This window comes from Fusarium solani, assembly GCF_023522795.1.
Source record: "Fusarium solani strain SB1 chromosome Unknown bctg00000001, whole genome shotgun sequence".
NCBI classification, from domain to species: Eukaryota; Fungi; Ascomycota; class Sordariomycetes; order Hypocreales; family Nectriaceae; genus Fusarium; species Fusarium solani.
In genome coordinates this window covers 1506666-1526326 of record NW_027072156.1, presented here as the reverse complement: position 1 = coordinate 1526326, position 19661 = coordinate 1506666, and the positions used below count along the sequence as shown (strand labels likewise).

Sequence of the window (19661 nt, the reverse complement as noted above, 5' to 3'; positions counted from 1 at the left end):
ATGGCTCCCCTCACTGCCGACTATGCGCTCTCTGAGTCGCACAAGGAGGTAAGCTGCCCTGCCCCTCCATTGCCCCTCCAAACATATCGAATGACTGACTCACCTCTGTCCAGATGCTCGAGAAGTCTCTCCTCGACTCCGACCCCGAGGTCGCCTCCATCATGGTACGTCTTGACCCATTGGCATTGGCACTTGTCACGACGACAATGGCTTACACCCTCCGCAGAAGGATGAGATCCAGCGCCAGCGCGAGTCCATCGTTCTCATCGCCTCCGAGAACATCACCTCCCGCGCCGTCTTCGACGCTCTTGGCTCCCCCATGTCCAACAAGTACTCCGAGGGTTACCCCGGTGCTCGTTACTATGGTGGCAACCAGCACATTGACCAGATCGAGCTGCTCTGCCAGCGCCGTGCCCTCGAGGCCTTCCACCTCGACCCCGAGAAGTGGGGTGTCAACGTCCAGTGCCTCTCTGGATCCCCCGCCAACCTCCAGGTCTACCAGGCCATCATGCCCCCTCACGGCCGTCTCATGGGTCTTGACCTCCCCCACGGTGGCCATCTGAGCCACGGCTACCAGACTCCCCAGCGAAAGTGAGTGACGGTAGACTCAATTGGACAGCTGAGCTTGGACTAACATGATACCCAGGATCTCCGCTGTCTCTACCTACTTCGAGACCATGCCCTACCGTGTCGACCTCGAGACCGGTATCATTGACTACGACACCCTCCAGAAGAACGCCATCCTCTACCGCCCCAAGGTTCTGGTTGCCGGTACCTCTGCTTACTGCCGTCTCATTGACTACGAGCGTATGCGCAAGATCGCCGACTCTGTCGGCGCTTACCTCGTTGTCGACATGGCCCACATCTCCGGTCTCATCGCCGCCGAGGTGATCCCCACCCCCTTCAAGTACGCCGACATTGTCACCACCACCACCCACAAGTCCCTCCGTGGTCCCCGTGGTGCCATGATCTTCTTCCGCAAGGGTGTCCGCTCCGTCGATGCCAAGACCGGCAAGGAGACCCTCTACGACCTCGAGGGCCCCATCAACTTCTCCGTCTTCCCTGGTCACCAGGGTGGCCCCCACAACCACACCATCACTGCCCTGGCCGTTGCCCTGAAGCAGGCTGCCAGCCCCGACTTCAAGGCCTACCAGGAGAAGGTCGTCTCCAACGCCAAGACCCTGGAGAACACCTTCAAGACCCTCGGCCACAAGCTCGTCTCTGACGGCACTGACAGCCACATGGTCCTGGTCGACCTCCGCCAGCACAGCCTCGACGGCGCCCGTGTCGAGGCCGTCCTTGAGCAGATCAACATTGCCTGCAACAAGAACTCCATCCCCGGCGACAAGAGCGCCCTCACCCCCTGCGGTATCCGCATTGGTACCCCTGCCATGACCTCGCGTGGCTTCGGCGAGAAGGAGTTTGAGCGCGTCGCCAAGTACATTGACGAGTCCATCAAGATCTGCAAGGAGGTCCAGGGTGCCCTGCCCAAGGAGGCCAACAAGCTCAAGGACTTCAAGGCCAAGGTCGCCAGCGGCGAGGTCGAGAAGATCAACGAGCTCAAGAAGGAGATTGCCGCCTGGTGCAACACCTTCCCCCTCCCCGTTGAGGGCTGGCGTCTGGATGCCGGCATCTAAGGTGCCTACATTCTTACTCAAGATGACCCTGGGATGATGGGTATCTAATTCAACACACAACGTACGCATTTAACATGGATGAGGCAAACGGCGAAACGTTTCAACAGCATGCATTTCATCACGGCGCAATACCTAGTTTGCTTTTCGTATGGTCTTTAAGGGTCGGGATATCAAAGAGGAATCCTTCAACAAAAAATGGATTGGCTGGAAAAAAGGTGGTGGGAGTTGGGAAATTCTGTTTCTTTATAAGTTTTTTGATATCAAAGAGGATTGTCTTGATCTTCTCAAATCAGTCTTGTCTGAGGCCTCCCTTTTTTTGCAAGGGACTCGGATGGACCAGGTAACACCGCTTCTCAATGAAGCAGTTGAAGCTGAATACAACAATCTTCAGCAACTCTGTGCCTCGTTGTGCCTTGTCATGAGCGTGATATACCGACTTCACATCAAACATATGAACCGTGGTGTTTGTTTCAAGGCTTATTAGTTGCCTACCTATTCTAACCAAGAAAGCAAGCAAGCAGCCTCTGGAACACGCTGCCTTCAACATCAGCTTTCGAACCCGCACGGCCGTCCATCTCTCTCCTCCCCAAGGTATCCATCATCTTCTTCGTTGAATCTCCCAGCCGTGCGTTACATCAATCAAATCGGATCCATTCCATTCGTCCATCCATCCTAGCCCGACCTTTCCTTAGCCAGGCTATCCAGTTCCTTCTAGCAAACGAGAAACAAAAAAACACCCATTCATCGTATATAACAAAACACAAGAGCCCGCCTGGGTCTCATCAAAGTCCAAAGACAAATAAAAAAGGGGGTGTTATCGGGCAACAACAAAAAAAGAAACCTCGAGGGCTTCGCCTTCACTTCTTCCATCTGGCGTGAGCCTTTCCGTGCGCCGGGCAGTTGTGGAAAAGAATGCCAAACCGACCGCCTCCACGTTTTGCTTTTGTCTTCTTGTCCAAATGGCCAATGTCGAGAGAGAAAAAGAAGGGCAAAGGAAAAAAAAAAGGGGTAAAGAGGCCATCTCGAGTAAATCCATCTCGCTTGGTGCTGTTGTAGTCGTTCAAAGGATGCTCATCTTCTCCCCTGTATCGTGTAGATACTGCTTGGTTTACCGAAGCCTCCTGAAGATGAAATAAAGGCCGCGAATGGATGCGTGATATGTATGAGTCGACCGGGATAAGAGGCAAGGAGAGAGGCAACGATGCCAGCTTTCGAATGACAGCCGCCATATTTGGGGTATGAGAAATGTTTGAGAGTAAATAGATGCAGGGGAAAATAATACATGATTATTGTGAATCAAAGAGAAGCTCGATGGGGTTTGCACGCTCTCTTGTCTTTGTTGGTTTCGCTGTCAGATAACATGGCCTGAACTGAGCGTAATAGTAAATATGCCCTGCCACATCCATCTCCATAGAATGGACAGATGGATGGACTAAACTGAGCACACATCGTATTCAAGGTTGCGAGCAACAGTGTCTTGGTAAACAAACGCCCTCTCTCCTCCATGATGCGAGTTACCGGAAGCCCTGCTTGGCCTACTGTGCAATGCTCTCCGGGCTCATCATGCCGATGGTGTCGTCCTTGTCCGTCTGGCTGGCATTGCCCTGGCTCTGAGTGCTGTCCCGCCTTTCCATGCTGGGGGCGAGGGCGAGCACCGCAGGGTTGGGCGCTGTGCCGGTTGTCGCCGTCATCGACTTCTTCTTGCCAGGGGTATTGGAGGCTGCCCCCTTGTCGGGCGAGGCATTGGCCTTGGCTTCGGCTGCTGCCGCCTCCATCTTCTTCTTCTTCTTGGCGAGCGCCATCTGCTCCTTTGGTGACCGCTTCTGAGCCGTGACGATCTTTCCGCTTGCACCCAGACGAGGGCGGGGCTTCTTCTGCTTGGTTGGAAGGTCTTCATCCTCAACGAGAGGCTGATCGCCATTAGCGTGCAGCTTAGCCAGGAAGAAGTTCTTGACCAGTCCGATCTGGTCCTGAATGTTCTCCTTGGTGACTGGGTCTGAAGCCGACAATGGATCAAAGAGATCGGTTGTTGCCTCGCCAGTCGTCTGGGTTTGCATCTGGTACTGGTTGCGCACCCGGGTCTGCAGTAGGTGCAGGGGCACAGAGATCATATCGAGTCCCATCTCCTTGTCCAGACCCAGAGCTCGGAAGCCAAAGAAGTCTTCGCCCAGATCTTCAGCAAAGTCGCCGCTAACGAATTGCTCACTGCCATCCTTGAAGGCACCCACTCCGTCAGCGCCCGCATCCTGAGATAGAGCGGGACGGAGTAGATCTGTGAGATGAATCTTCATCCTCTCGTGAAGACCGCCTAGCTTGGAGCTGAGTCTGTCGATATCATCTCGGGCGTACGCTTCCAAGGAGGCGATGTCGTGGCCGTTCTCATCCAAGGTGTGCAGGATCACCTCCTCTGGGGTGAACCGGGGTTGGAATTTGGACCCTTCTGCGGCCGATGCTGCCTTCTTCTCTGACTGATTATAGACGTTGAATGTTCGGATCAACTTTTGGAAGTAATCAGATGCGACCCCAGTGAAGGTGTCAATGGCAGAAGGCTGGAGCTCCTCAAAGCCAGTGTGGTAAAGAATCTTGGCAATGGAACGCTTGAGTGCATTCTGGCAGGTCTCGGGCGCCATTACAGGACCATCGTCAGATATGAAATGCGGTTCAATGTCCTGCTCGACAAAGGGGTCCGAGTTGGACTTGGGGAATTGGTTCGTGTACACCTAAGCGTCATTAGTAGAGTCCATTGTTGCGAGCCAGAAGAATCTTACCTGAGTCTGGACTTGCATCTGCTTGATCACCGAAATCCTTGTTGCGAGTTTTCTTGTTTCCTGGATTTGGTGGATGTTCTCGTCCATCTTCTTGGTCAAGCGACTCTGCGGCGCAACGAAACCCCCAGCGGGAACCAGGCGGAGGAAGTCCTCGTGTTGATTAATGACTTGCCCTTCTCCATCCTCGATCCACTGGAGTTTTGGGTGAATGTCGGGGATGTTGCTCTGGGCATCGTAATAGTCTGGGATCACCTTCTCCGCCTCCTCCTCAATCTCCTCAGCCAGGGTCTCGGTTGGTTTCGTCGCCCCGTCCTTTGTGGCCACGGCGGCTGAGTTTGCTTGGGCATTCGTGATGATGCCCTGTGCCTCTGCCTCTCTCTGGCGCTTCAGGAACCGTCGCATCCCATTCTTGGTACGGACCAATGCAGGAGCCTCGACGTTGAACTTGTTGTCTTTGAAGAGTTGGTATCGCTCTTTGGCCACCAGAGCTCGGTCTTTCTTAGTCGTTTGTTTCCAGACCTTGTACTCTTCGTCCTCGTATGCTTGCTCAGCAGCCTCTCCAAACGCCGAGTTCAAAGCCATTCCGTTGAGACTTGGCCCATCAATATCCATGGCATCGGCGTTGCTTGCAATTCCCGAGTGGCCGTTAACACCGCCTGGTGTGATTGATCCAGCGATCGGAGTGGCGAACCCGTTGCTTCCGTCTACTTCAGAGCCCTCCCTGACCTTTCCGAGAAGACCGTTCACTTGTAATATGGGTTTTTGATCAATGGCTGGTGTATCTTCCTTCTCGTTGTGTGCTTTTCGGGCTTTGGTTGTCCCCTTTGAGCCGGCTTTACGGCCGCGCGATGACATGATGGGCTCATCGTCAGAGTCGTCTCCGCCGTCGTCATCGCCGCCGTTCTGTTTTCGCCGCTCTTCAGCTTCAACTTCGGCCCGGGAGCGGATGACGAGGTCGGGAATCAGGGGGATGAGCTTCTCTGCCTCCTTTCTCATTCCATTCGCCATACGTCGTAACGGGTGGTTCATGTCCTGATTGAACTTCAGGCAGTTGTCCCAGATCAGGTTAAGATCCACGACGAATTCGGCCTTGGACTTGTATGTTAGACTCTTCAACTTCTTGGTCATGGTACCGAGGTCCATGGGGTTCTTGATGACTGGTCAATGTTAGCGGCGCGGGGGCTTGGTTGGGCTTGGTGCCTCACAGTTGTAGTAGTTTGGGGCATCTCGCTTGTTGACCCTGTTCAGGAAGGGAGTCGAGTATTCGGTATGCGCCTTGAGCTCCGTCAAGACCTTTTCTAGTGCCTCGTAGAGCTCTTCCTGGTTCACATTCTCCTCGCTAGCCCATTTACTCCGATTCTTGCGGACCTCATTCATGAGAAGTCTCAATTCTGCATCAGAGGCGCGAACTTGGTCTCGCTTCATGTCTATCCGGGCGATGAGATGCTTGAGGGTGAGACTGGAAGCGCCGAGATTCGCGCTGCTGAGGGAGCCTTGATTCGGGGCATGGTTGTGGCTGTGATTTGGGTGGTGGTTGTGATCCATTTCGGCTTGGAGTTGCTTCTCGGAGTCTTCCAGTTGCTGCTGCTCAAGCATAGCCGCACGGTCATTTTCGAGAGTATGAAATATGGTGTGGAAGCTCCTACGCGCTGCCTCTTCGGTGGCTGTGCGAGCCTCTTCCAATTTCTTGATGGCATCTTCGCCGGGTTTATCTTTGGACTTGTCGCCCTGCTTGCCGGGCGATGTCACCGAGTGAACTGGCGAGCTCCCTGATTTCGAGGGGGAGAGCAGCGTGTTGGCGGCGGCGGCGGAAGACTGCGGCTTGGGCGCGGGTTGCGCGGGCTCATCCTCATCTTCGTCATCGTCGTCGTAGTCATCCTCATCGATGGCTCGCTTTGCCTTCTTGAGCGGAGGCTCTTTGATGGGCTCGTGATCGGTCGTGGGAGGGATAATGGTGGCGGAGGCGGCGGGCAGGCGGCGGAGAGCGTTGATCGCGGCATAGTTGTATGAGCCATCCTCGCCAAAGAGCAGCGCGACCTTGTCCTCGGTCTTGCGATACAGATCGGCGAAGAGGGCGCGTCGATTCTCTTCCTCGATATCAAGTGGTGCCTCAGGCATCAATGTGACCGAGTTATCGACGGGGGTCTGCGTGCGCGCAGGAACATCATCGAGATGCGGTATACTTCTATTGCTGTTTGCATGCTGTAAGGAGGGAGGATGCCAGACGGACTGGCCGTTGGGGAGCGACATGATGGGCCCAGGGCGATGGAAGCGACGACGGGGCGCGAGTCGCCATGCGCAACGAGATGCGCTCGCGTGCGGCCGGACCGAGGGCGATTGGGAGGATCAAGACTGCATGGGACAAAAGAGCGACATCGACAGAGATGGCGGGCCGAGTTTCGCGACGAATAGCCAAGGGGAAGGCGTTGTTTTGATGGATCGCGATGGGCCGTTTTGTCGTCTGTTCAAGAGGTGAGGTTGAGGATTTGGGGGGGAGGCTTGCACCTTTCCCGAAGCGGAGACTTTTCCTTGACTGAGCTGGCCGCTGGCGCGCGCTGGACTGGTAGGCTGCTAGGCCTCTTCAGGCGGGCTTCCAGGGCGGTTGTGCTGACTTTCGCGGGGGCTCGCGGGGGAAAGGTACTGGTACCGAGGACCTGGAGAGGCCGATTCAGGAGGAGGCCTGCCAAGACACAGTGCTGTAGGGCGATTGACGCTGTGAAAACAGTACTCGGCCTGTTGAATCACTGCTCCGTATCTGTTTCTTGACGCGTTTAAACGACACTCGGCACGGTCTCCCCTCAGGTCGTTTGTCAGGGACGTACTCCGTACTCCGTGACTGGGGCTCCGTTTCGGGGCCGATGATGTACAAGGACCTCCGCTGTCTTTGTCATCTGGGTCATTGGAACAGTCACGTGAAGCGCGCACAGGGTCTGCTATTCCAGGACCTTGTTGTATTGATGGTGAAGACTGTTTGGGTTGCCCAGCGTCCATTTGATATCCTGTCCTGAATAATTTGAGCTCAACACTGCCTATTGTCCTCATTCATGCTTCTCCAAACAATCAAACATGCTCGATTCTCAACGTCTTCCCCGGATGCAGCCCACAAACGCAGCAGCTTAACCCCAAGGAACAAAGCCAGCTTTCTTCCACCCCAGATCATCTTCAACCAGTCACACACGAGATTGGGAACATGGGGAAGTGCCTTGCAGTGGGATGGGGTCCATGAGATCACCAGCAGTATGAAAAGGCACCAAATTGCCAAGTAAAAACGGAGCTACTGCGCCTGGGGCTGCCACGGCTTGCATCAAGTTCCCGCGTTATCGACCCCATTTGTTACCTTTCAATTGGTACCTTTGTTGCGATCCCTGTCCTTCTGGACCTGCACCGCCACATGGCCTGACGCAAGCCACAGATGCAATGTGGCAGCTCCCTTGTTCTGTGCTCACAGCTCCTGATCCCAGCCTCTCCGCCAACGGAATAGCTGTCGTAACCTCGCCCTCACGTCCCTCCACCTTCATTCTTGAAGAGTTGCTTCAGTCAACCACACGCTACCTATACAGTCGGGCGTCAACTTCGATCAGAACACTTTTCAGTGCACAAGACTGACGTGCTTCAACGTCACGCTCTGGCTTTGCTCAAACTCTACCTTCTTCAGCTCCAGTTATCCACCATGAGAATACGACTTCCCTTCGCAGGTACGTCATCACCGCATGTTCACGCTGATTCTCTGCTGGGGTTGGGCTCGATTGTCCTCTCCCGATCGTGAATTCGGCATGGATTAGGAATGGCTTGTATGAAACTGACAGCCCCCTAGGCGCATTCGTGTTGCTATTATTTATCGCCGCCTACGCCGGCTTGACAACGGTTCAGCTCGGCCAATATGTCAACGACAAAGTGCTACATTTTTTCACTCTATTCCTCCTTACGACCGTCTTCTACTGGGTTGTCGACACCAGCCGCCGGCGTACCTTGAACATGACTTTGGTCGTATGCACTCTCGTGCTCGGCGTCGGCTCCGAATTTGTACAGGGCTTCCTTGACAATGGTCGGGAATTCGACTTGTATGATATTGTTGCAAATATCTTTGGAAGCTTTGCTGGTCTTGGTCTCTGCACCTGGTACCACAAGCGCATGCTCGAGCGAAAGAGACAACGCAGACGGTACACTGCCGTCCCGGGCGAGGACCAGGGTGATGTCGAGCTTGGGGAGGGCCACGAGACTGGCGTCGTCGAGGCCCCTAGCCGGTCTCGAACTTTGGAGGAGGAGGTTGACAACTGGGACGAGAACCAGATTGATGATGACTGGGACGAGGAGGAGAGCCCCGAGGCCCACACTGCCGCCCAAGGTGGTGACAAAAGCGCTGAAACTGGCGACTTAGGAGAAGGGAAGAAGCGGACGGACTAAAGTGGTTACTTCCTTGCTGATTTAGTCCTGGTGGATGCGCTTTTACTCATGATTGCGCTGGATCATGCTACACGAGTTTATGTCGATTGGGTCGCACGTCATCTGCTTGTTTGAAGACTTTCTTGACAGGCGTTGGTGGTAGCTCACAAGAAATAGCGGGTTTATTTTCGGTTAGGGGAATGGGCTGAGAATGGAGCTTCATTGCATTCATCTATTGTTACCAACATTGAATCATTTGGCTAAGAATGTTGAGAGACAATACTCTAGAGAGAGGGGTGGAGAACCACCTCTCGGAGACTGTAGGCCTGACAATTGTTGCTCTCAAGTCTGCTGAATCGTTTCCCAACAATCCATCCTAAGAGTGAAGCTGTTTTCTATTCCCAGCTGGGGCACGGGAGCGGGTATTTGGCGCAGCAACCTTGCTATGTGGTATTGAGGATATTCAGTAAATTGTCTATCGTTCTCGATCCCAAAAATTGAACAATTTAATCTTAAGACAGAAGAATAGAATACGAGTAGAGTGTAGCTAGGCACCCAGAAACAGACCCATGAGCTCCATGAGAATACCCCTCCTCACCGCTCACCTCGGTGAACCCCACCTCGGTCAATCCCCCACTGACGAAATGTCACCTTGTCGCAAAACCCACCTGTGCTCGCCCAACAACAGCTTTCCATACCTCGCCCTGTTCTCGACGGGTCCATACCAGCAACATGGCGACACAAGGCAAGGCGGCGGCGTCAAGGTGAGCGCACAAAGGAGCTGCATGTCTCGATTCCCCCGCAACCGCTGACTCTGAACAGTAAAGATGCTACGCCCACCAATCCGCGGGGCATCCCCTACGCCCCGTTCGTCGATAAGGTCGAGGACTACGTCACAACCCGAGAAGACGTCGAACCTACCCTGCGAAGCTTCCAAGAAATGATCTCGTAAGTTCTCGACGATCCGGACGGACAGAGAAGCCAGAGGCCACTCGCAGGTCTTGGGGGGCCGGAGATGGGACAGGTGCTGACGGTGGATGGTGGGCAGCAAGTACCAGTTTATGGAGATGAACCTGCAGAAGCGGATGGGGGGCCTCAAGGAGAAGATTCCCGACATTCAGAAGACTCTCGACTCGGTCAAATTCCTCAAGCTAAGAAAGGTTTGGACTGCGCGACTGCTTCAAGATACCCACAACTGACAGGCGGCGTAGGAGGATGATGAGCCGATAGAGACGACGTTTGAGCTTAACGACACGCTGTATTCGAAGGCGAATATCCCCGCGACTGAGGAGGTCTATATCTGGCTTGGGGTACAGTTACACACGTGACAGGTGTGCGTGAATGAGGCTGACTCGGTTTAGGCCAACGTGATGCTGTCATATCCTATAGATGAGGCCGAGACGCTGCTGGGCTCGAAGCTGTCGACGGCGAAGCTGAGCTTGTCGAACTGCGAGGAGGACTTGGACTTTCTTCGTGAACAGATCACAGTACGTATATTCACATATGTGTTTCCAGGTTCCGCAGTACAGTTGCTGATTAAGTACTTGTAGACCATGGAGGTCGCCATTGCTAGAGTATACAACTGGGAGGTGGTCCAGAAGCGAAAGGACAAGGCCGAGGAGGAAAAGGAGAGCAAGAAGAACAAGGAGTCACAAGATAACTGAGAGAGAAAAGCACTCAAGGCTGGTTCCTGGTGTATCTACGGAAAGCCATATCATACAAAAGTAGAAGCAAAAAAGGAAAAGGAAAAGTGACTTTACCTTGTTTCTTTTGGACCGGGGAGCTATGAGATGAATCGGAAGAGGTCTGCGAATGAAAGGGCAGGTTTCTGGTGAATCTATATGAAACCAACGCATAAACGAACATAGAAACTGAACACCCCAATAAAGGAACTCTACCTATTCTTCGTTTCATCCTTCTCGGCCGAGTACCGTCTCGTGAGGCCGAATGATGGAGCTTGACTTCCATCGTCAGGATTGGCTGGTAATTAAAGTTGGGACCTGGTAATCCAATAACCCCGATTGGCGCATGCAAATTGTTAAACATCCCGCGGCCGACTTGGTTCCATCAATAGATCCCGGATTACACGAACAGACAGCCCGGTCTCGCTCGCCCTATCCCCTCCGATATAAAATTTCCGGCTTCGGAGACATGAGGGAGAAATGCTGAGAAGCGCCACTCGGGAGTTGAGGCGGGGGTGGCAGGTGTCGCAAAATGTGACAATCCACGCCAAGGTATGTCCGAGATCCTTGCTCGGTAGAGCGTTGCGCTGATAGCAATTGCTCGTAGATTGCTTGTTCCCTACATCCGCATGCGACTCGCCGATATGCGTCGACATCGGAAAGTATCGAGTCTGAGATACTCAGCGGCCGTCGAACTTGGGATCACCGCCCCATCGCTGGGTTGAGGCAACAGCTCGCCGCCGAGAAGAAGCGCGAAGGTATCGATCAACTAGAAGACCAGGAGCACCATGAATCAAACCGAGCGCAGAGGACTCGTCGAACCGGGCCGGTATTCGAGCAGAACTACCTGCGTCACAAAGTCGAACGGAGACTGAAGATGCAGAAAGGATGGAGCGATCAGAGTCCAGCTGTTCTCCTCCGTCAGTATCTTGCTACCGAACGACCGAACCGGAGCATGCAGCGACAAATTGCCGCTATTCGCAGCATGCGCCTACCGATTGTCCTGATTCAGATGGACCTGTATCAACAGGTCGAGGCCGATCCAGAGAACAACGAGGACATGGCCGACTTACTGCCTCCGAAGGAACAATGGGACAATTTGATGAGCGTCCTTCATCACAACGGGCATACAGAAGAGAATCTGAACAAGTACATGAACATTCTCTTTGCCGAAAGTGATGAAGAGAGGTGCCGGCTATTCTTGGAGGATGATCAGCCGAAGCCCACCTTTATCCTCAGCTATCTCTTGAGGCTGAGCTCTTCTTTCACTGAAATTTCGACTCTGGACGGCATTATTCAATACGTCAAGAAGCGATTAAGGGACACAACCGACAAGACTGAGCCCACATCTGCCATGAAGAAGTACGCTGGTCGGGCAGCGACAGCCATGAGGAAGTTTGCACCAGAGGACTTCACACAGATTATGGAAAGGTTAGCTTTTCACTGCCGACGAATAGAGCCGAGGCGGTTGATGGAATTGGCCGATGCCGCGGCGGATTTCATCATGCGCTACGAAGCCAAGTCTGGAAACCCCAAAGAGACGTATCACGCTCAATGCAAGTTTTTCAACACTGCGCTCAATGCTGTGGCTGGACGTACGGGCTCTGGACCACAGCGCAAGTCAATACCCTACGCCTATATTTGGGAGGCCCAGCGGATTCTATTGGGCATGTCTGGGGGCCTCCCGACCGCGCTGTTGGTGGACAGGACCGGATTCAAGGCAATCAGAGCGGTGCTGGCCGGAATGCCCAAGAACAGGGACGAGGTTCACAGCGCAAGACGTTATTCACAGACTTGGCCGCCTTATCTACAACCGGGAGACGGTATGGACGAGGTGATGGAGCCAGATGACAGCTGGACCCGAGTGGTTCGGGCAGGAATGATGATGCAGGAAGCTGGTTTTCCTAAGGGCGAAGTTGACTTTGCGCTCGATGTTCTGCAAGGCATGGCCCATGATGGGACACCTACAATCCAGCAACGGAGGCAGCTTGACCCAGATCGCGACCTCGCTTCCTGGGCGGCCTCTATCAAGGCAACACGAAACGCACATGAGGCATGGGAAAGATTCAGGCACCCCCCAAAGCCTGACATGAAACCAGGTCTGGACGAATACGCTGCCATGTTTCAGAGGCTCTTCGCTCGCGAAGCCGATCCTGATTCAAGTAGTCTACCGGGAGACACTACGCTCAACTATCCCACGCAAGAGGAAGCCAACCTGACGGAGCTCGAAAAGTCTCGGCTGCAACCCCCGACACCAGCGGAGCTTTACGGGATGATGAGACGTCAGAAGCTCAGGCCAGACGAACAGTGTCTCACGGTTCTGGTGGCGAATGCTCACAGTCTCGATGAGGCCCACGAGTATCTGCTTGATGCCAGCACTCCACAACAGAATTATGCGAACCTGACATCACCCAGCCCGATAGCTGATGCACTCAAGACCATTCCCCTCCCCGTCTTCTCAGCATACATTGATGTCTGCTCTAAAAATGCCAGCTACAGAGGTCGGAATATGCTACGTGCCATTAGATTGGCCGAGGCCCGTCTCAGTCGCAAAAACCAGAACTGGGCCTCGTATATTTGGGCGCCAATCCTGAAGAACTTGGGTCAGCATCACTATGGCCTGAAGCTCAGCCTCGAAGCCCAGCTTCGATTGCTGCTGCACCTTGTGGACCGCATTGAATCTACGCATGGCATGACGCTTCTCCTGTTCAACCGGTTCACACTAACCCTGCGCAAGATCTTGCGACGGGAGGTGGAGAAGCTGTCGGCGGCTGTGGAAACAAATAGTGCTGACCTGAGCGCGCTCGCCGTTCTATACGACATTGGCGCTGAGGAGGCGGGCGTTGCGCCTAGAAAGGTGAGTCCGGTGTGGGATGACTCGGCACTGTCCCTGATCAGGTCGGCTGGTTCACGAGTAAAGGCCTTCTTCTACGGCCTAGTGCTCCAGGAGCAAGATAGGGTACGGCAGGGGGAGATTACTGATGTGTCGCTTCTCGATGGCATGAGAGCACGTCGAGATCCCGTGATGGCGCCGTACGCTCACGACCTGATGCTGGCGCTGGCCTTTGCGGGAGAGTTTGAGGAGATGGCCGAGGTGATGAAATGGCTCATCCGAGAATGGAGCCCTACAAGGCTGCGGGAGGAAATGGAAGATCTGGACGAGATGCCCCGCGATCTGGACATGCTAGAGACGCTGTGTGTGTTCCGCGCGTTTGCGGAGCCCATGATAACACAGACGAAGCTAGACACGGTACTAACCGACTTTAACACACACGGGGTGTATTGGGAGTGGCCCGACGATGCAACGGTGGAAGGGTACCTAGACGGACGGCATCACAGTAACTCTAATCGGGAGCTGAGTGAGGTTCTCCGATGGATACGGCGAAGAAGGACGACGCGGCGGGCGGAGAATGAGGGCTGGGCCATGGACATTGGCGACCTAGAGGTGGACTGGACAGAGACCAAGCGGGAGGCTCTGGATCCACAGCACCTGAAAGACCTTGGGAAAAAGGCCTATAGGTCTGATTAGGCGACATGGTGGAGGCGCAATCGGTGCAGACGGTGTGGCTGTTACTAGAATACCTGGAGAACTGTACGCTGGGAGCATCTGAACGGTGGCATATAGACGCGGGTGGCGTTTCTGACGTGTAAAAATACTGTATGAAATGAACTGAAATGAGCATGAGGAAAGCAAGCATCCATGGAATGGAACCGAGCAAGGACTGAAACAACGGCAGAGCAGAAGAAGAAACGACATGTTCGTGCCTTTAGTAGCTTCAATGCTAAAAGGCTCAGCCTCGACTGGGTAATTTGGGTCGACGGTGAAGGGCCTCGGGCGGCTATGGTAGTTTGCGGCGACGGATGGAGTCAGGCCAAGCTTTTCGGGGACGACAAGCTCGACATCCGTAACCATTCAGGATATGCATCCGGGATCAGGGAACCAAAAGGGGAATTGATTGGGTTGATCCGGTCCAGACCGTGCAGGCCAGCGTGTTAGCCACAGAGCCACAAATGGGTCGACTGGCCCGAATAAGGCCTGACCTTTCTTCTTTTCTGGCTAATGTTTGAGGGGCCATCGTATCTGCTCGGGTGAGGGCATCATCAGGCATGGGACAGGTGGGAGTAATCGATTGGGCTGGGGTTGTGCAGAGCCGCCCGCAACGCAGGTACAGTGGGGAAGGCATGATTGGCCGACAGCGCACGACGACCGCTGGCCGCTACCGGAAGGGCCCTAATGTAGGTACCCTGGTACCTGGGTAAAACCCACGCTAGCGGCAGGGGTGCCAATTATAGCGAGCCGCGCGTGTGGGGTCAGGGAAGTTGCGAAACAGCGCGCTTAAGCTTTCAAGGCAGGAGCCCTACACGTGATTGGCCCAGAGTTGTCGGACAGTTTCATTGCTGTCCCTTGGAACCCCAGGCTCTCCCTGGCTCTGTTTTGGGTTGGGCGCCTCGTGAGACTGGCGACTGGACGGGCGAGATGGACTGGCCACCAGGTGGCATGGGGGAAGCTTCTCGCTGCACGATACGATGAGATGGTATCCGACGCCCCATGAGACGAGTTTTGCTGCCGCCGTTGTCGTGATGCTGGGCGATGTGTCTTGGCCCCGGGGGTCAGGGTCAGGTCACAGCGCAGGGCAGGGCAGCAGAGCGGGCATACATACCTCACTAACACCTCGAGATATTCTCTGAATGGTTTCCTCTCAATCTTCTTTTTTCCTCTCCGTTTCCTTTTGTGTCATTGTTTCCTATCTATCTGTGCAACTCTCTTTCATCTATCTCTTGTTCAACATCTCTCTTTCACGACCCGTTGACATCATCAATCCCTCTTTCACGGCTGTTTCGAAAAAAAGTTTCCTTTCTTTGGTGTATCAGCTTCCTTTGTCATCCGCTGTGACAAGTTGTCCTCCTTTGATCGATTCGAGAACAAGACTGTTTTACACTTAATTGGCTCTGGGGAGGGAGGAAGCAAAAAAGAAGTCGAAAAGACCTTTGGTGTCACTTGCGAATCTTGGATCTTATACCTCTTCGAAACGAAACGAAACTTGACCCGACGAACGAACGAACTACACGGCCGAACCTTTTTTTTTCGATTTGACCAACACGTTCCTTTTCTTTTTTACTCTCTCTCATATTCCCTTCGACTGTCCGTATAATACTTTCCGAAATGCGGTACAACAGGAATGGGCTCGTAGTAGCCCTGTCCTTTCTTCTAGCTGCTCAGTCCGCCCAGGCTGGCCCTATCTGGACTGGCAGAATGTACGTGGAACTCGTTTATTGAGAACGCTGCGTTTCTAACTATATCGGCAGAGCCCGAAGAGCTCCTGGAGCTTTCCTAGATATTCGAAATGAAAACACACAAGCTGCCCCTACTGCGGCCGACCATGGGTATGTATTTATTGCCGTGAAAGTGTGGAGCATCATGACTTACACGAGGTTTCTAGGTCCGATGGCTCAGGCCAAGACAGCGAGTCGACCCCGCGACCCATCTTCTCGACTCTGGACTCAGACGTAAACATCCCTCAGTCCTTCGTCTCTCAGTCTCCGAACGGCGAGAAGGATGCCGAGGGCCCGGCCGAGCCTGTCGAGGTTATCCCTATCGACCAGACCACCGACGCTCCCGCGCCCACGACAGTTGCTGAGGAGACTTCGGAAAAGTCTGTGGAGCAGCCTGCTTTTACTCAGAACCCCTCAGAGGCTATCGTGACGACTTCTATTGTCCCTAAGGAGCCCGCCTCCGACCCACAGACATCTTATGCCCCAGCGGTAACGTCTTCCGCTGCGCCTGAGGAGCCCGCCAGCAGCGCGCAGGAATCCTCTCCTTCGATTCTGACGACTTCTATTGTACCTCAGGAGCCTGCATCCGACTCACAAGAGTCTTCTGCCCCGGCTGTGACTTCTTCAGCCGTGGTTGAGGAGCCAGCTGGTAACACGCAAGAGTCTTCTCCTGCGATCGTGACAACCTCTATTGTGCCCAAGCAGCCCGAGTCTGAATCTCAGCAGCCTTCCGCTCCCGTCGAGACGACTTCAGTGGCGCCTGAGGAGCCTGTGTCCAACACACAAGCCTCTTCTGTCCCGATCCTGACAACCTCGATCGTGCCCAAGGAGCCCATCAACACTCAGCCCGCGTCTTCTTCTGCCGAGGAGCCTAACTATACCACATCTGCCCCCGCAGAGAATGAGACGACGAGCAAGGCTGAGACTTCCAGCCAGATGGCTCCTGGCTCTGAGCCCGCTGTGGGTGAGACCACCGCCGCCGCAGAGGTTCCCACCATGTCTGCCCAGAAGCCCGAGGCTACAGGTACTGAGAGCCTTCAGTCGAGCGTTGACCTCGGCGAAATGAAGCCTTCGTCTGAAGTCAAGACCGAGTCTGCTCCAGCTGAAAAGACCACAGCCCCTGAGGCGCCTTCCGCTCCTGCTACCTCGAGCGCGCCAGCCAAGGAGCAAACCGAATCGGAGCCGCTGTTTAACACGGTGCCTCCTCCTGAGCAGGCAACTTCTGCCGCCGAGACATCTCAGGCTTACGCTCCCAGCTCTACTGCCGCAGCCTCTACTGAGTCCATCGCCAAGCCTAACGAGCCCGCTCCTGTCTTCTCCACGGTCGTGCCCCCTGGAAGCTCGGCAGTTGAGTCTGAGCCCGCTACTGCTACTACTAGTGTTGTTTCCGTGGTTGAGCCCAAGGAACCCGGTGTTCCAACTTCATCTGCCGCTCCAGCTCAGCCCGAAACACCTGCCACGACTTCTGAAGCAGCCCAGCCCAGCAGCCAAGCCCCCACGTCTCAGCCGGCGGAACCCAACAACCCTGTCCCAACTTCTGAGGCCAAGACTTCAACTGCTCCGGCTGAGACCTCGGTGGTTCAGCAGCCTGACACTCCAGCTCCGAGCTCGCAGCCAGCACAGCCCGAGAACCCTGCTCCGACTTCTGAGGCTCAACAGCCTAGTGCTCCGGTCCCTACCTCTGCTGCTCAGGAGCAACCTGATGCCCCGGCTTCATCCTCGGCGGCTGCTCAGCCTTCAGTTCCTGACTCCAACACTCAGCCCGCCGCTGCTCCTCCCACCAGCACCGTCGTCGTCTCGGACCCATCCTCCCCCGAGACCTCATCGGCGAACAAGATCGTTCCTACTGGCGAGCCTGACCCAGCGGTCCCGACCGTTAACCCCGGTGGTATCCCCACGGGAACCAGTACCATCCCCGCCGCTGCCTACGCTAGCAACGTAGTCAAGGCACGGGAGTACAATGAGAACTTCGCCGGTCTGACCCCTGAGTCTGCCTGTATGGCTGGCCAGGCTGCTTGTATCAACGGTCAGATTGCCGTTTGCAACAGCGCGGGTGCCTACGACCTCCGGGCCTGCGGAAATGCTGAGGAGAAGTGCTTTGCTCTGCCCATGTCCAACGTCCCTGATGGTGTCAGAATCGCCTGCGAGGACCCGACTCTGGCGGGCAAGATCCTGGGTGGAAGCCCCAGCACTGGTGGCGGTAACAGTGAGAACGGCCAGCCGAGTAATGGAAACGACGAGGGGCTGCCAGCAACTACATCGGCGGCTCAGCAGAAGCCTAACCCTCCCGTGGTGACGGTCACTACTATCGTCACTATCGACGATGGTGCTCCTCAGCCGACCACCGAGCCTGCTGCCCAGCAGCCTTCTCAGCCCGCTCAAGAACAGCCTAGCCAGCCGGCTAACGAGCAGCCTGCTCAGCCTGCTCCCGTACAGACAGAGTTTCCTATCAACCATGTGTCAAGCCAACCAATTCAGGAGCAACCTGCTCAGCCAACTCAACCTGTTCAGGAACAGCCCAGCCAGCCCGCCCAAGAGCAGCCTGTCTCTCAGCAACCTACCCAGCCAGCCCAGGAACAACCGGCTCAACCTACTCAACCCGTTGCTGAGCAGCCGTCCCAGCCTGCCCAGCCTGCCCCTGAGCAGCCCAGTCAGCCAACTCAAGAACAGCCTGTCTCTCAGCAACCCACTCAACCTGCTGCAGAGCAACCAACCCAACCGGCTCAACCTGTTCCTGAACAGCCAACTCAGCCCGCCCAGGAACAGCCAGCTCAATCCACACAGCCCGTTGCGGAACAGCCCTCGCAACCTGTTGCAGAGCAGCCTTCTCAACCTATCCCTGAGCAACCAACTCAGCCTGCCCCGGTACAGCCTACCCAACCGGCTCAAGAGCAACCTGTTCAACAGCCAACGCAACCCGTTGCTGAGCAGCCTTCCCAGCCAGCTCAAGAACAGCCTGTTCAACCCACTCAACCGGTCGCGGAACAACCTTCTCAGCCGACCCAGGAGCAACCTGTTCAACCTACTCAGCCAGCTCAGGAACAACCAGTTCAGCCTACTCAGCCGATCCCTGAGCAGCCGACCCAGCCCGCTCAAGAACAACCACCCACCTCCGCTCCCGTTGTTGAGCAGCCCACTGCCGCCCCCTCCTTGCCCGGCGGCACGACCCTCACAAAATCTATCAAGAAGCCGGGCGACACCCAGCCAACCTCTGCCCCCTCCAGCGATGAGCCCACGCCCATCGAACTCATCCCCATCGACGGCCTGGAAAGTAGCGCAGCTCCGGCCCCGGCGGCCACGGAAGCAGCTAATGCCGGCGATGCTGAGGAGAAAGACAAGGACAAGGACAAGGACAAGAGCCCCGAGAAGGGCCAGGAGAAGGTCGCCATCACCAGGACCGGCGACGACGCCCACGCCACCACCATCATGGTCGACGGCGTCCCCACCGTGTCCGTGTACTTTACCGTGACGGTGACGGAAAAGGACCAGCCTACTGCGACGGTCACCGAGAAGGAGACGGTGACGCTGGTGATTAGCGCATAGACGAGTGGAACAATCTCTGGAAGATTGTTCTCTCTTTTAGGTATTGTGGTAATGAAGTTGAAGTTGCAATGTTTTGATATATATCTCAGCGGCTTTAGGTTTGGGTCTTTGTATAATTGAGGAGGTTTGAAATATTGAACAAGAGAAAGAAAAAACATTCAACAAAAAAACAAATCAGTCTATCCTTCCGAAGCTGAAATAATTAGTTTGTACCTTACTCTGCAAGGAAGCGAAAGAAAAGCATCGACTAGAATTCTTGATCACATCGCAAACAGCTTAATAGATATCCTTAACCTGTTCACACACTCGTTCTTTGTCAATCAATGATATTAACGGGCAAAACATGTTTGATTCCAATCTTTGCATCATGGAAA

General features: G+C 54.8%; 6 protein-coding genes across 6 annotated transcripts; 5 read left to right on the top strand and 1 right to left on the bottom strand.

Moving 5' to 3' along the window:
* MRS44_002579 (uncharacterized protein) lies at positions 1 to 1637 on the top strand (the record flags this gene model as incomplete). Its single annotated transcript, XM_046268104.2, has 4 exons — positions 1 to 48; positions 114 to 164; positions 227 to 591; positions 647 to 1637. 4 exons carry the CDS (start codon positions 1 to 3, stop codon positions 1635 to 1637), a joined length of 1455 nt encoding a protein of 484 aa, XP_046136691.1.
* Positions 1638 to 3172: 1535 nt separating this feature from the next.
* On the bottom strand, positions 3173 to 6655 carry MRS44_002578 (uncharacterized protein; the record flags this gene model as incomplete). Its single annotated transcript, XM_046268105.2, has 3 exons — positions 3173 to 4357; positions 4406 to 5562; positions 5611 to 6655. The coding sequence occupies 3 exons, from the start codon at positions 6653 to 6655 to the stop codon at positions 3173 to 3175; spliced, it is 3387 nt and encodes a 1128-aa protein (XP_046136689.1).
* A 1420-nt stretch (positions 6656 to 8075) lies between these two features.
* MRS44_002577 (uncharacterized protein) lies at positions 8076 to 8809 on the top strand (the record flags this gene model as incomplete). The annotated part of the gene is made up of 2 exons (XM_046268103.2): positions 8076 to 8100; positions 8220 to 8809. 2 exons carry the CDS (start codon positions 8076 to 8078, stop codon positions 8807 to 8809), a joined length of 615 nt encoding a protein of 204 aa, XP_046136688.1.
* A 711-nt stretch (positions 8810 to 9520) lies between these two features.
* MRS44_002576 (uncharacterized protein) lies at positions 9521 to 10452 on the top strand (the record flags this gene model as incomplete). Its single annotated transcript, XM_046272023.2, has 6 exons — positions 9521 to 9552; positions 9611 to 9736; positions 9837 to 9948; positions 10000 to 10098; positions 10150 to 10275; positions 10339 to 10452. The coding sequence occupies 6 exons, from the start codon at positions 9521 to 9523 to the stop codon at positions 10450 to 10452; spliced, it is 609 nt and encodes a 202-aa protein (XP_046136687.1).
* A 498-nt stretch (positions 10453 to 10950) lies between these two features.
* MRS44_002575 (uncharacterized protein) lies at positions 10951 to 13999 on the top strand (the record flags this gene model as incomplete). Its single annotated transcript, XM_046268102.2, has 2 exons — positions 10951 to 11022; positions 11078 to 13999. The coding sequence occupies 2 exons, from the start codon at positions 10951 to 10953 to the stop codon at positions 13997 to 13999; spliced, it is 2994 nt and encodes a 997-aa protein (XP_046136686.1).
* Positions 14000 to 15634: 1635 nt separating this feature from the next.
* On the top strand, positions 15635 to 19287 carry MRS44_002574 (uncharacterized protein; the record flags this gene model as incomplete). The annotated part of the gene is made up of 3 exons (XM_065622881.1): positions 15635 to 15726; positions 15778 to 15855; positions 15912 to 19287. 3 exons carry the CDS (start codon positions 15635 to 15637, stop codon positions 19285 to 19287), a joined length of 3546 nt encoding a protein of 1181 aa, XP_065478953.1.
* Between the last annotated feature and the right edge of the window lie 374 nt (positions 19288 to 19661).